We start from the raw sequence: 15798 nt of genomic DNA, 5'->3' as shown, positions 1-15798 counted from the left end.
GTATTGCGCCACAGTCGCGAGCTGTATAATTATTGTGTTATACCCCTGCTGTCCCACGGTGCTGAGGAAGGTATTTGGAATGTCTCTCCTGGCATATTTAGCCCCCGCTCGTTTGCGCTGCCTATTTGTGACGTTATTTAACGTTAACTCTTTTTTTAGAAGAAGATAAATGTTTAAACCCAAAATAATCTAGTTTTTTTTTTCAACGACCACCAATAACGGCTGCTTACAGAAATGAGCCCTTTAGGTAATCTTATTGGTTCTCTGTTATTTAGAGAACATTTTAAGATTGTCATGGGTTGAGATTTCAAATTCTGGTCGGGGTTTTTAGCCAGCCCATCATCTCTCCTGGGGTCGATAAAAAAGCAAGTCAACACAATGGTTTTTCTATGGATGGACTCGCCCCTGCCATAGAAATGCATAATTTTTACCACAGCCTCAGGGCTGTCAAACCATAGATGAGCACCAATGCCAAAGCGCTCATTTGAGCAGCATGACACCACTCTGGCTTTTGAACAGCCGCGTACAGAGATCAGCCTGAATGTTAGACAATGTGGTTAATCTCATTTGAGGCTGTCACTGAAGTCTGGGTATTCACACTCTTCGTCACCCTCGAATAAAACGACGTGTATATTGTCCGCGGGACGTACCTCATGGTCGGGGAGACTCATCGGTCTGCGGCGCACGCGCCTGCCTGCATGCGTGCGTGTGCGTTGTGTGCGTTCGCGTGTCGCGCAGGAGGAGCATGAAGCGCTCGGCCTCCTTCACCTGCCCCTTTGACGGGAGGTGCAGCATCACCAAGGACAACCGCCGCCACTGCCAATCGTGCCGGCTCAAACGCTGCAAGGACATCGGCATGATGAAGGAGTGTGAGTGGACAATGAAGACGTGCAAATGTCCTTTCACTACACAACAGAGTCGTGCCGGGACCCCATGTCGTGCAAGCCAAAAAGATTTTCCGTGTCGCGAGCGTCGCACGCGGTCAACGAGTCGAGATGCGCGTCGGTGACGCGGCGCCTCCGCCGTTGTTTTAGTGGCGCTAACGTACATTGCACACGAGGAGTGTCGCCATTAGTGCTGTCCCTGAGCCCGAATCAGATGTCTTACGAAGCATTGTATAACGGTTGGGTTCTGGATTGGCTCGGCAGGATAGCCGGTGGAAAACTAACCGTACCATGAGGGGCCCCCTGACTCTTTCTTGGCTCGGATGTGCAGGTGGAAAAGGGACAAAAGACAAAGGTCACCCCCCCCCCCCCCCTCTCAAATATAACCTACACGGGCTTTTGGGGCAAGTGCTGTTAGCGAGAACCTAATGAAGGCTTGAATGGTGGACATTTTGTCTACACAGTACTGATGTTAACGGATTTCCAGGCACTCATTTAAGGCTGATCCGACCTACGGGAGGTGCAGGGACCAATTCAGATATTTGCTACTGATGATGTTCGTGGCCGGTAGTCAAATGCGGGTCCCTGTGCTCGTGCTACTAAGTTGGACTGACAAAAGGGTCGTAGTGCCCTCCGCCCCGCATTACACTAACCACTACTCCACTGCTCTATCCACGCATGCACGCATGCACACGTGCACGCATACACATCCGGTCTGTGCTGCAGATGTGACCGTTCAGAACTGGGTGGAAAAGGGAGCTCAAAAACAACACGTCAAAACGAAACAAATCTCTGACTCACCATTGGAACCTCCTTTGCCAGTAGCAAAATATGATAATTGTTTTTTTACCCTTTTATCTGGAAACAAAACTGACACTTTTTTTTATAAGGAGTCTCTCTAAGAAAAGCTGTCTCGGGTGTGGACCAATCAATTTCGAGGACAGTGCATACATTATCAGAGTTGTGTTTTTTGTTTGCATTCCGACCGCAGGTATTGTGGTCAATGCAAACATGACTCCTTGTAAAAAAAAGGTGTCAGTTTTGTTGCCAGATAAAAGGGTTAAAAACCAATCATATTTTGGTACTGGCAAAGGTGGTTCCAATGGTGTAAATGCTTACCCCGAGCTCTCATTCTCTGATGGTGCATTGTCTTTGAGTTGTGCGCCTTTTGGCGTCATCTGGTCCAACACCATGTGAGACTAGGCTTTAAGAAAAGCTGTCTCGGGTGTGGACCAATCAATTTCAAGGACAGTGCACACATTAAATTTGATTTAAAGCTTTCGTGACTGCAGGGATTCATCTTCTTGGTTTTTTCGGTAAAGTCACGTAGAAGGGAAATAATATTATGTATAATAATATTATGTTTTATTTTTATTATTTTATTATTTCCCTTCTACGTGACTTTACCGAAAGAACCAAGAAGAAAAAAAGTGCATACATTATCAGAGTTGTGTTTTTTGTTTGCATTCCGACCGCAGGTATTGTGGTCAATGCAAACATGACTCCTCGTAAAAAAAAGATGTCAGTTTTGTTGCCAGATAAAAGGGTAAAAAAACAAATTATCAAATCTCTGACTGCAGTGCAACCGTGGCGCGCGTCAAGCGCACACAACAGAAACGCGGCATGTTTGTCAATAGCCACTGCCTTCAAAGGAAACATTATATAAAGGGGCGACATTTCAGACCGTGACCCCTCTTTTTTATGGCACATAAGCAGACTATGGTTGTTAAACGATAACCGCTAAACTGGTAACCATTTTCACAATCCGATTTACCGGTTCTGAAAGTCGAGCACCGGTAATTTTATCCAGTGGAATTTCGGCAAATGAACTACACACCGATTTGGTGGACGCGAAAGTACAAGCAGCACGGCGGCATAAGTTACTGCGTGGTTGCATGTGCCCTCGCTTGCAGCCCTGCCATTGCTCACTGGCTCAGTCACTCAGGCCACTGCTGGTGAAATGGACTCTACGAGAGGGAGCGCTCGAGGGTATTTGTCCTACTCCTCCACGCTGACCAGATGTCTCGGAAGAGACGGGGGCATACCCTCACTTTATCCCGCCACATGTGACCTGCCGATCCACTAACCTTGGCGAACCCATTCATGCTTCCGGGTTGGTAGAAGCACGGGTGGATTTTTTTCTTTAATAAAACCTTAACCCCCCCGCATTGTTTCAACTGCTGTGGCAGGACATGGAATGAAACCAGCGACCACTGTGCTAACTCATAAACCATGGCGGCTCCCCTTAATGTTCCTTTAAAAAAAAACTATTTAGGTATTTTATTTGCTCGGCGGTTTCATTTTACGTGGCAAATCCTGTAGAATGTAGTTTTAGCGGGTTTTTTTCCCCGTGCAATTACCGGTAATGTAAATAATACCAAATGTAACCACCCTCAAAGCAGACGCTTTTGAGGCTTGCTTGGGATCAACTGCGCGCTGCAGGGAGCGTGCGTAACTGCTCGGTGTCGTGCGTGCACCTGAGGCGTATTTGATCTCTCTGTCGTAGCAACTTTGAATGACCTCTGCCCGACCGGGTTTGTGTGTTTCCCCCCCCCACCAACCCCCCCGCTAAATTGTGATTGGTTATCTCATGAGCGTGAAATCAAATATCCGGCTAACTTTCTAGGCTTACAGTGAGGCAGCATGGTTGCCAGAGTGGTAACATGTGTTGCCTCACAGCAAGAAGGGCCTGGGCTTGATTCCCAACCTTGGTGCCTTTCTGTGTGGAGTTTGTACTGCATTTGACAAACATTCCAATGCCGAAAATTTACTTGCAAATTATTCAGAAGGAATTAACACATGGAAACATTGTCTCCCACTCACACAAACTTGGCAGGACCCTATGAAAAGGAGTCTTGAGACTGGGTAAACAAGCGGAATAATAATAATATTACATTTTTGGGCAGTTTGCCGTGTTGAGTGGCCCAGACTAGTCGCTTAAGAGTCGGAGCCTGGCATTCACACTGCATGCTAATAGCGGCTCGTTTTTGACAACTTGCGTTGATTACACTGGGCACTTCGTATGTAGATACATACGTATGAGTGTAGCCAAATAAATAACTCTTCAGTGGAGCCCATCATTGTGAGTTTGCCTAAAAGAGCACTTATTCTTGGTTCTGAAACGCAATAGCTAGCAGAAAGATTGCTATCCATCACGTAAGCTTGCTGCAAGATCACCTGTGGCTCCACCTTTCATCCCAACCTTGACAACTCCCCTGGGCCCTGGCGTCAAGTTGTGCACACAGCGCTGACGTATGTGAGTGCGTGCCTATCTGTCAACCTCGAGGTGAACCAACCGTGGCCCTCACTGCAGTCCATTCTCATTTGCTGCATTCCTAATTAATACAAAAACAACAACAACAAAACGTATAGTGCCATAACATATGAGGCCATTACAAGGCCGCTGAACAAGCGACAAAAGCGTTACATGTGAGCCATTAGTCCATAGCAATGAGCAATAGATAATGCACTTGATCCAAGTTGCAGCAGATGACCAAATCACCCAGAATGTGACCCATCTCGTCAGAATAACAGAAGCTAAGCAGGATGGAGCGTGGATAGTGACGACAATGCATAATAACTGTTGACGGAGGCTACTGTGGCGTTACATTGTCCGCAGGCAGGCAGCGCAGCAAAATCAATTGTGGTACTGCACTATGCCTCATTGTCTATGCTACCCGCCTACAACCCGCGCTGACCGCCACGGTGAAATATGATCAAATATTTAACACCCTATGACCCACATGGCGTTGGGAGGCTTTCATGCAGCAGTGGATTAACACAAGGGCTCTAGATGTACGTGTACTCGAGTCACAAAAGGCTAAATAGTGAAGAGTGCACAAAGCAACGTGGATTGGTGCATGCTTGGATTACATTTAGACATATAGGACACGTGGATCAGATGATATTTGCGAGTTATGTGCATGGTCAGTTTAACACGTAGGCTTCCGGGACCAATATTATCCATAAGAGGTTTTATTTGGGTTAGAGTGCGTAAATATAAATGTGGTGTTAAACCCGCCACCACCCGACACAGCCAATTAGTAAGGTTTGTCACGTAATCGAATTGTAAATGTTTTGGATTTGCTCTCCAACACACCGGTGTGCTGTACTAGTAACGAGTTGGCATGATTTGTTTACGTAACAAATCTTACTAATTGGCTGTGCCGGATGGTGGCGGGTTTAACGATACATTTATATTCACGCGTTCTAACCCAAAAAAAGCCCTCTAATTGATATGGGAATGCTGTGGTTACTCTCAGCTCTTCCAAAACGTCCGACCAGCATGACAGAGTTACCCAAATACCCTCGATAGAGCGGTCCCATGGAGCGCCCTCTGAATGGAGGCCCTCCCGCCAGCAGTGTCGTGAGCGAGCAGTTTCACAGGCTGCACCTTTCCCTTCACTGGAACATTCAGTGCAGGTGCTGTGGATGTTGAATTTCTTGTTTGGCGGTGTTGTGAGGGATGTGGCAGTGTATTTGTACGCACGTATGTTCAACTTCTTTTGTACCGTACATAGCCAACCGCGTTAATCGAAGGTGCGGGGGATAGACAACAAACTAAACACTAAAAGCAGTTCTAAAGAAATGAGTTTTCAATCTCGATGATTTTAAAGTGCATAGCTCCAGTGGCTTTCCTATTTCGAAAGAAAGAGCATTCCAGACGGACGCAAAAGCTCATTTTAAAGTGCGGGTTGCAGTGACCGGCTTTCTTCGATGGTTCGCCAAAATCTGCTGCGAGGATGACTTTGGTGGGGTGGGGCGGGGGTGTGCGGGAAAAGGGATGCCTTCATCCAGCAGTGGATTGGTCACGGTGATGACGAATAAAGAAGAATCGAGAACAGTTACTTCTCCTGCACCTGCCGAGTCTTCCGGAATTCTGTTTGAGTCTCCGTTAGGAGATGCGGCAGATCTGTGATCGTCAACCACTGCTCGACCCGTAAAGAGCTGCAGCGGATTTTATGAAAATATGCAGATGGTGCATCGGTTACATTCTAGAAGCTGTAGTCGCGATATTAGCTAAGTTTCCTTTTGCCTGTGCAAGGCCATGAAAGGACATAATGTAGAGTTCTATTGAATTAATTTATCTTTCATTTGTGAGCAGACGAGGCCCCGCATTGAGATAGGACGGCTATCTTTTTTTTCTCTCTCAAAGTTATTGTTAAACATTGTCCTTTCCCCCCTCCAAGGGTACACGATAACGAGCGATAACGGCGCTATCGTTAGAACCTGCATATTGTGTTCTTAATTGCGTGCTCTAACGCCGTCGCAACGGCCACTGCCATGGCATCGCACGGGGGTCGTTCACGTCCGTCGCGGTGATATCAGCAGCACGGTGTTGAACCGTCGGCGATCCCGCGCAAACCGCCACTCTTTATCCGACGCTGTATTCTGTCCGTCTTGTCCAAAGCCCGAGCGCTGTAACCATGGCTCTCGGGACCGCGGTAAATGACTTGAGGTGACCGCAATGTGGCGTTTTGCAGAATTTCATCGCATTGCGATTTCTTTGTTGATCATTTTATTTATTCTTCTTAATTATTTCCTTCTTCTGACACATTTCATGAAACAACAAAGTCGGTAATGAAAAATCTGAAATAAATAGCGATTATATGTTAAATTATTTATTTGCGATGTTTTTTCTCACCGAGTAACGGCATGGTAAATATAGAATGTCGTGATTTTCGTAGTTAGTTGAATTGCTCAATAAGGTCTTGTATAACTGACAGCATTTATGTTATGAGCGTTTTTTAATATATATTGTGAAGTTCCAATGATTAGAAGATATACGGCAGCTTAGCATTCCATGAACTGCAAATAACTTGTGAAGTGATTCTAATTCGGACTTCCAGCAAAGCACAAAAAATAATAAAATAACATTTTTTTATTCAATAACAAATTTATGGGAAACTGACGTCGCGATAACCATGATATCATACAATTTTAGAACGTACCCGAGTAGTAACGGACATGGCGAGCTGTTTAGCGAAACGTGAAGTCAACTACTTGGTGTGGAAGAAATGCCGCTGTTTGTTCGTTGATGAGACGGAGCGCAGATTAAAGTGTCACGCGGCGTTAGGGAGAAACTCTCGCAGCCGGGTTTACCGATGAGATACGATGTCTGTTTGAAACTGCGTCGACGTCCCGTCACGTCATTGCGTAGCATCTGACTCGTTATCCCGGCGTGAAATCTCGCCGGGCGCTGACAAATGACGAGCTGCTTATAGAAGGTCACGGACGCAGCCGGCACAAGGGAGGTCGCGCCCACGCCTTGGCGCTTTCATTTCGGTGACTCTGTCGGCTGTGGCAAAAAATAAATGTGAACGCGTGCACGGCTTTGCGATCTGTGTGGGAAGAGGTGGAACCCCCCCCCCCGGCCAGCACCGGGTGCCTCCTTTGAGAATCAACGAAATTAACGTGAATGCGAGGAGCAATTCTTTGCAACGTAAGTTGTAAACGATGGCAGGCGTATTGCTGTCTCGTCATTGTCAAAGTTGCGCCGCTTCTCTCTCCTGTCATACGCGGTTCGACTCAATGTGGCGCCATGGTGGCGAGATGTTAGCTACCTCGCTTGGTATACAGGAGGTCGTGGCTTCGATTCTGACCCCTGTATATTAAGAGGTTGGATGTTCTTCCTGTGTTCACGTGGATTTTTGTCTGGGTCCTCCGGGTCTTCCCTCCACATTCAGAAACGTGCTTTTCGATGCATTTCCACGTGATAAGCCACCTGTTTGAGCTATAATTTGTGGCCAGGTCGTTTCTAAAAAAAGAGTTATATAGCTCAGTGGGCCTTACAAAGCTAAATAAAAATAGTCTAAATAGTTTTAAAAAAGTTTTTAATAGAATGTATTCGGTGCCTGCAGAAACTGCCCGGCATGTGGAGTAAGATTTTAAGACGCCATGGCGAAAAAAATTACACCTAGCGCACAGCCTGGACACACTGCAGAGAGAAGGGTGAAACGTATGGGATACTACATTTTATTTTGCCTCCCCCTACCCACCACCTTCCATCGAACTTTCAAACTTAGCTAGTTTATTGAATGGACAATACCACCTTGTTTGTGCGAAACAAGGCCGAGCGCAATATCGCCAGCACACCGTGCGCATCCTTGCACGTGCGTTCCCGTCGAGCTGTGGACGCGTTTGTTTTAGGGGGCCGCACGGCAACACTCGCCGACTGGTGAAACCTGCGCTGCGGGGGGCACCACGTTTTGGCTTTTTTTTTTTTATTCCACAAGCGGCAGTCTCCCTGCATAGAGTTTCGGGGTTTTGACCATTTTGTTGTGCCCCATCGCACGGCAAGTCGGGCTCGGCGAGGATTTTTTTTACTTTGCTGCGACGGGCAGCCCCGTAGCGTTGGCGGGGAGGGCGGCTGTAAAGCGACTGAGCCCCCTACCTACCCCCTGCTGATGGCTCAGGCCCCACTCTGGATTCGATCTTATCTTATATATTTAAAATATATATCATGCCTTATTCCAAGGTGCTTCACAGCAATTACGAAATTGCACGTACGATTATAGTGGTTGAGATAATAAAGAGTGTGGTTGTTATTGAAAGTGGTTGTGTAGTTATGGGGACAGCGAGGAGAACACTCGGGGAAAGGTTAAGGAGGGGTAGTTGAAAGGGCTAGTGTTGAGCGTTGGGTTAGCGGTAGGGGTTGAGGTAGCTAGAGTCGGGAGCCAGGGGAATAGCAGTGGCAGGATGGGCCAGGGCAGGGGTCGGCAAACCAAATTAACAAAAGAGCCTTTTTTTCGAATTCGGGAAAGAGCCCCCCAATATTTCAAGAGTCGCAGTGCAATGTGAACACATTCCTGCGGAGGGAGCTGGTAGGAACGTTGGGTTGCTCGGTCAATGGCCAGGGTCAACGGCGGCGTGGTGTATTCCGCAAATATGGCCCACTGTGAGGGTGGGCACAAGCCGGCGTGAGTAGGTTAAACATTGAGTTTTATAAGGGCACCACGGGGTGACCAGCTCCTCCCCACCCAGCCCCACCGTTCCCACCCCCCACCCAGCCCCACCCTCCCCACCCAGCCCCTCCCCACCCTCCCCTCCCCACCCAGCCCCTCCCTGCACGACGGAAAAGTGCAATAATCCCCTGTGGGCTGGTGTAACCAGGTGGTTCCTACCAGTAATATCTGACGGCTGTCCTTAGATAACGTCACGAAGCAGTCCTTAAAGAGCCGCGGTCGACTCCGGAGCCACAGGTTTGCCGACCCCTGGGCTAGGGAGAAGAGACATATCGATCGCCACCCTCGTATTTGGGGGTTGGTGTCCCCAGGACAGCTACGTTCCAACCTTTGTGATTTTCTCCTTCCCGAGGTAGACGGGCCGGGCCAGCCTTCGTTCGCTGCGTGCTCGTGCGGTGATGTGCATCGCGCTTGGCTTGCATTCGTTGTCTCTGCTTGATGCTCATCGATGCCACCGATTTGACACGACAACGTTTAATATTGTTGAAGCTGGGAGAGCCGGCTTAAAGAAATAAAAATGTACCAAGTGTGTCTTTTTTTTTTCTTCTGCTTCTTTTACCGCATAATGGCATCTGTTAAATAAAAAGTGTATAATGCGTCGTGTTCCAAGTGACAAACTGTATCTATCGGTACCAGTTCCTTTAATCGGTCATTACAGCTCCCTGAAGTCTGGTGTGCATCAAATGTGATGTTGTTTTATACGATAATGACACATTACAGCAGTTGACCAATTATGCCCACTCAAAATCAATTTTCAAAGCCAATTATGTATTCGCGTCTAGACAACGTGCAGCAAGTGCACACAATTTGTGTGTGTGTGCGCTTTGGAATTAGTCATTTAAATCACGCTTTATGTCACCGTAACCCCTTTGCCATCATTTAAGGGCTTGCTGGCTAACTCGGCTACTATTAGGGCACCACGGTGGCGAGATGGGGCCTACCTTGCCTGGTATACAGGCCAAGGTAGTTAACATCTCGAACCTGACGCCTGTATATTTGGAGTTTGCATGTACTCCCCGTGGTCACGTGGATTTCTCCCTGGCTTTTTCTACATATTTAGAAATGTGCTTTTAGAGTATTTGGTTGCCACACATTTGCACATAAGCCGTTTTGTTGAACTATCATTTGTGGCCATGTCGCTTCTGCAAAAGAGCTATATAGTTCCGTGGTGTTGTATATATTGTGGGCCTTTCCTGGTAAAATAAAAATAGTTTCGTTTTAGTAGTTTTAGTATCTGTATAATTTAAAAGTCTGTTGCCTCACATGGACTATACTTAAATGCATAGTGTGCAACCGTTCCTAAGAATTTAAGTTGATGTAATTGGGCCTGGGAACATTCAGATGTATGCTTTCTGTCTGCATTTGCATCCAGAAGCAAGCTGTTGATTCTTGACTTAAAGCTTTCGTGACTGCAGGAATTCATATTCTTTGAGTCTTTCGCTAAAGTCACGTAGATAGGTTCAAAGAAACAAACAAAAAACTACGACGTTTCGATCGCAACACAAGCGGTCGTCACCGCTTGTGTTGCGATCGAAACGTCGTAGTTTTTTGTTAATTTCTTTGAACCTATCTACGTGACTTTACCGAAAGACCCAAAGAATAAGCTGTTTATTTTTCATATAGATTTTATTACGACTGCGTGGCAGTCGTCCAAGCAAAAAGAATGAGTGAGGTGCCAGGCCAATTGGGGACACAAATGTGGTCTCTCCAGAAATTATGAGGAATCTCGAAACTTAAACTGCAAACAGCCAATTATGACATTTCTACCGAATAAAAATTGAGGCCTAAATTGTGAACGTTAGACTTTATTGGGGGGGGGGGGGGGGAATTCCTTCCAGGATTCAACATGCAGTGGCATGTTGCAGGGAAGCACGCTTGTGATCGCTCATGTTGAAGTGTCTGTTCTGATACTGTATTCACACGTTCAGAGGAGACTCTTGCTAGAGTGGGCACAGCTGCTTGAGATTGGGCATTGATATTTCCGTGAAGTCTCTGTCCCTTTCCTGTAGCCCTTGCCCGTCCACTTGGCACTACCGGCTGGGCAATCCCTGTTGGAATCGTAGTCGAGTTTTGTAATAAAATCGTGAGAATCGCCCAGATGTATTCCTTCAAACAGTCCATGGCTAGCGCCCCGTGCCGTTTCCAACCCCCCATCCTTGTTAATAGAAATTAACATTTATCAATCGTAAAATAAATAACTTTGCACCCATTTGAGCCACCCATCAGCTCCCTTTGCCAAGACCTTGTGTCATAAATCATTTTGATCATTGCGGAATGGTCTTTCAATTTAGCGTTTGAGATTGTGTGCGATGACGCTACGACGATGATGGCGGTGCTGCGTGCGGTGTATATATATATATAGCGTGGGACTATGCGTTGTATCACATTTCGGTCATCTCGTCTTTTTCTGGAAAGGAAAAGGAGATATAAATTCAAGAAGTCCCTCTTCGGTTTCCTATGCCATTCTTTAACAAATGAAACCGGTCGTATCAAGATCATCATCGTTTGCATGTATGTAGAACTTCTTTCGCAACGTACCTAGTTAAAGTGCGCTAATTGGAGGTGCAACTTTGATGTTTATTATACCGCGCCTCCCATGCGGTACACAAAGGGGGTGATTGAGATAATTACTCCGCGTAGGAAGTGTTTGCAGACCCAAATACTACCGTGATCATGAACAACAGCTTTGTGTGCTTACTGCGTATGTGTGTTTTTTTTCGCGGTTGTGCTGTGCAGCTCTGCGCGACGTTGCGTTTCTGGGTTAAGCCGCACATGGCCGGCACGGTGTCCGTCATGCCGAGTGACGAGCGGCACAGCCCGCACGGAATGCTCATCGCGGAGAGAGCGGCAGCAGTAGCTTGGTGTACGGCCTGATCGCAACAGTTGCCCCCCCCCCTTCCTACCGTCGCTGCCCCCCCCCCAACCCCGATGTGGTCACGACCTCGCAGTGATAATGACGGAGGAAGAGCTCCAGAGGAAAAAGGAGATGATCATGAAGAGAAAGATGGAGGACTCCTGCAAGGAGAAGTGCCGGCCACAGATGTCGGAGGAGCAGGAGCAAATGATAGCCACCCTCATTGAGGCTCACCACAAGACCTACGACTCCTCCTACTCGGACTTCGGGCAGTTCCGGGTGAGTGGCGCGAGGATAGGACGATGGCATCCGGACCGGCTGCGTGGCAAAGTGGGTTTACATTCCCCGTCTGCTCATGACAGCGGATGGTGCGCGTTTTTTTTGTTCCGGTCCCATCCCCCCAGCCCCTGTGAACCCAGGAGTACGAATGGGTTCCACCACAGTTGGTCGATCGGCAGAGGTCGCATGCGATGGGGTTAAGTTTGGGTGCTCTTACCTCCTCCAAGACGCGTGGCGGGCGTGGAAGAGTGGCATGAGCAAAGCCATTGCAGTGCTGCACCTTTGCCTTTAACTCATGGTGTCACGAAGCAATAATGTGCATCTCGGCTCTAAATGCAGGGCTGCCCTGTGTGTGGGCGCGCCTGTGTTGGTGTCCCCACGCAATGACACCGTCGGCCCAGTGTGGTCTGGATATTGGTTGTGCAAGAGGCATTTCACGTCAAGATGTATTACATTGGTTGTGTACAGGAAATATATGAAGTACAGTATATGAAATAGTGTTATAGGTCATTGTAATAAAACATTTTTTGGTAAATATTGTATTTAATAATATTGGTCATCGATCTGCCTGTGGGCTTTGCTCATTGTTACATTAATGTGACGTTTGTAGCATGTTTAAAGCTTAGAAGTTCAGCTGAACTTGAAAATGTACGCGTCTACTTTATAGCATTGGCATCTGGCTCCCTTTTAATTCATCTTGAGCTTCGATCTATCTTCTTGGTTCTTTCGGTAAAGTCACGTAGAAGGGAAGTAATAAAATAATAAAAATAAAACATAATCAAATAATTCTCACGACGTTTCGGCCACAACGCAAGCAGCCGTCTTCAGGTGGAGAACAGGTCTGTCAAGTAGACGGCTACTTGCGTTGTGGCCGAAACGTCGTGAGAATTATTTTATTATGTTTTATTTTTATTATTTTATTACTTCCCTTCTACGTGACTTTACCGAAAGAACCAAGAAGATGAATCCCTGCAGTCACGAAAGCTTTAAATCTTCGATCTATCCACTGCTGGATGAAGGCCAATCCCCATCGTAGGCAGCGCCTCTCACTCTGCCTACGATGCAGCAAACCCATTTGTTGACAATAACGATTTGATTTTGATGGAGGGCCCCTTGCACCGATGCATCTCGGAGCGCCTTGCACACGATAAGCGACGCCCCCAGCTCCTGCAGAGCGGCATTCTCATCACCTACGGTCGCTTCTCCTGTCCCGGCGCCCTTTCCGGATTCCGAATTGATTCGTTCCAATAAAATATCTATCTAGCCTTTGCTTCCATTGTTCTTGTGAGCAATTCTTCGCTAACCTGAAATTTTATTTTCAAAACTTTTGAATACGTTCACCCCCTGGCACCCTGCAAGGATGTCAGGTGGAGACTCTGGCAGGTTGGCACTGTGGCAGGACGGCACCAAGTCGAACTCACCGACTGAGTTCGATTGATGACTCCAGCGCCTCTCTGTGTGGCGTTTCTGTGCTTTCCTCCTGCTCTGCGTGAGTTTCTTCCGTGTTTCTCTGGTTTCCTCCCACAGCTAAACATAGGTGGCATGCTTGGTTTTGGCAAAAGATCCAAATGTAGCAGGACCCTCCTGAAAAAAAATTGTTTTTGAACTGAGGGTGGCTTTCCGCTGTTAAATAAACTAATTAACGTAATTTCCATGCAAGGCTTGACGATATCGTGCATGGACTGTTGTTGGAATATCGTCGACAATTTACCCGTGTGACATGTCGTTCAAACCACCCACGCTGAGCTGTGTTGTGGAAAGCAATCGCTGAAGTGTGTTCGGGGCTATGATGAGCTATTTGTAACACGGTCCCCGATGATTTGATGCGCCGGGGATAATGCGGCACGACGGAGCGATGTAATGCTAAACCAGAGAGCGTGATAGCTTTGTCGATACAAAGTGTACTTTGTCTTTTTCACGAAGGTGCTTTCATCCCATTGATCAGAACAATTTAGCCGTTCTTGTTCTGGCTTTTCTCTCTCTCATTTGCACGGCTCGGACGCAGTTCGTATTACCGCCGAGTTCTCGACTACCACGCGGTGGGAATTGCTCTTTGGGCAAACGAATAGCAAAGACGAAACACGCTACCGTGGGTAACTATGCCATGGAGAGGAAATTATATAAAACTTTACATAACCGCTGCTTCCCTCTACGGAACCGCCTCGTTTGGCAACCTTTTGGCCACCGTCCTAAATGTCACCGACACTGCATTTATTGCTATTCAAGGCAGTGTTATATATATATTATTATTTGTGGTTGTCTGGCACCACTACCATTGTAGTGTTATATAAAAAACATTTGCTTTTATTTTGTAAGCTAATTAGGTGGCTGCAGATTGCACTGGAGGTGTGGGAACAATCCTGACCTCGCCTGGCCTCCGGTGAACCCGCGGGTCAGGCCACGAAGCTGGCGCACACATCGAGTTAATTTAGTTAAAAACATTTTTTTGTAATAAACGCTGGTGTGATTTATGCAATGTACTGCGGTATTATGTGATGCTGCCACTGCGGTGTGATGATCAGCACATTGGGCTTGCAATCCGGAGCCCGATGGTTCCATACGATCTCCCGGCACAGCAGCCTGTATATTTGGAGTTTGCGTGTCTCTCTCTCGCTCTCTCCTCGTGGTCGTGTGAATATTTCTCCGGGTCCTCCGTTTTGCCCCTCCCTCCACATTTAGAATGAACATGCGTTCAAGAGTATTTGACTGCTGCTATACATTTCCACGTGATAATGCGCTTTGGTTGAGCTCTTATTTATGGTAGCAAGGTCGCTTCTGAAAAAGAGCTATATAGCTCAGTGGGCCTTACCTGGTAAAATTAAAAATAGTTTATAGTTTAGGGTTTTAATCGTTTATCGTTGAAACGATTGGGCACAAACAGAACATGCCAATTTGTCACTAGTGCAGCACACCGATGTGTTGGAGAGCCAAGCCACAACATTTACAATCTGAGTACGACGTTTCGCCAGTAATTACAACTAGCTTCATCAGGCGACAGCCAGATATGTACTAGTTGGCTGTGTCGGGTGGTGGCGGGTTTTAACGACACATTTATATATTTACGCGATCTAACCCAAAAAAAAGTCTTATGGATGATATAGGTCGCGAAAGCCGACGTGTTAAACGTATTGGGCACAATACGTGCCCAATACGTTGTCGAGCGAAACGCGACTGTCTTTGGTGACCGTTTAATGCCATTTTCGGCATTTACGAGTGATGTCCGCGGAGCCGCCGTGACAACGTGGAAGGACCACAGTGAGCCGAATAAAAATGTATCGCAGAGTTATTTCTTTTTCATCGTTTGCCACAGCGGAGAGAGCGAGCTGTGAAAGAAAGCACTGTGGTAGTTGACCACTGTTTCTCTGTGTGAGCGCGGAGAAGGTAGACGCGACCTTATCGAACGCGATACTACATTTTTAAAAATGTGTGCACCCTTTCCCACCTCCCCATCATGCGATATCGTGTGCAGCCCCCTGTGCGCAAGGATGAGTTCGACTCGAGTGACGACTGTTCCATGCCGGAGGCTCCCACGGACTGCTCCTTCGGCTCCTCCACGCCAGGTGTCCGTCCACTCCGCACATGTCCACACCTTACCTGCACTCTTGAGCAGAGGACTGTAGCCCACACTGCGACTGGCGGTCAGAGTTGGCCAAAGGTACCTGGTGGCCCGGAGTCGAAAGCCAATTGGGGTGCCCACTTATTCCTGAGTGGCAGAAACTAAAAATGGGCCCATTGTGGCGCCTTCTTTTGTGTGAGGCTCAGGGCAATTTGTCCGCTGGCCCCTCCACTGCCCGACCCTCACCACCACCCCCCCGGG

The 15798-nt window shown here is 47.3% G+C and overlaps 1 protein-coding gene across 1 annotated transcript in view; it reads left to right on the top strand.

Moving 5' to 3' along the window:
- Nucleotides 1–15798, top strand: part of LOC133344769 (vitamin D3 receptor-like) — an 86480-nt gene that overhangs the window by 39816 nt on the left and 30866 nt on the right. The window contains exons 3-5 of the mRNA XM_061554910.1: nucleotides 739–869; nucleotides 11797–11981; nucleotides 15451–15541. Coding sequence (XP_061410894.1) covers nucleotides 739–869; nucleotides 11797–11981; nucleotides 15451–15541 — 407 coding nt within the window. The remainder of the gene's footprint in view (nucleotides 1–738; nucleotides 870–11796; nucleotides 11982–15450; nucleotides 15542–15798) is intronic.

The sequence above is a fragment of the Lethenteron reissneri genome, chromosome 20, assembly GCF_015708825.2.
Source record: "Lethenteron reissneri isolate LAM-NWPU_2019-01 chromosome 20, ASM1570882v1, whole genome shotgun sequence".
Taxonomy (NCBI): Eukaryota; Metazoa; Chordata; class Hyperoartia; order Petromyzontiformes; family Petromyzontidae; genus Lethenteron; species Lethenteron reissneri.
Note: the sequence above shows the minus strand (reverse complement) of the source record. Positions and strands in the feature narration are given on the sequence as shown.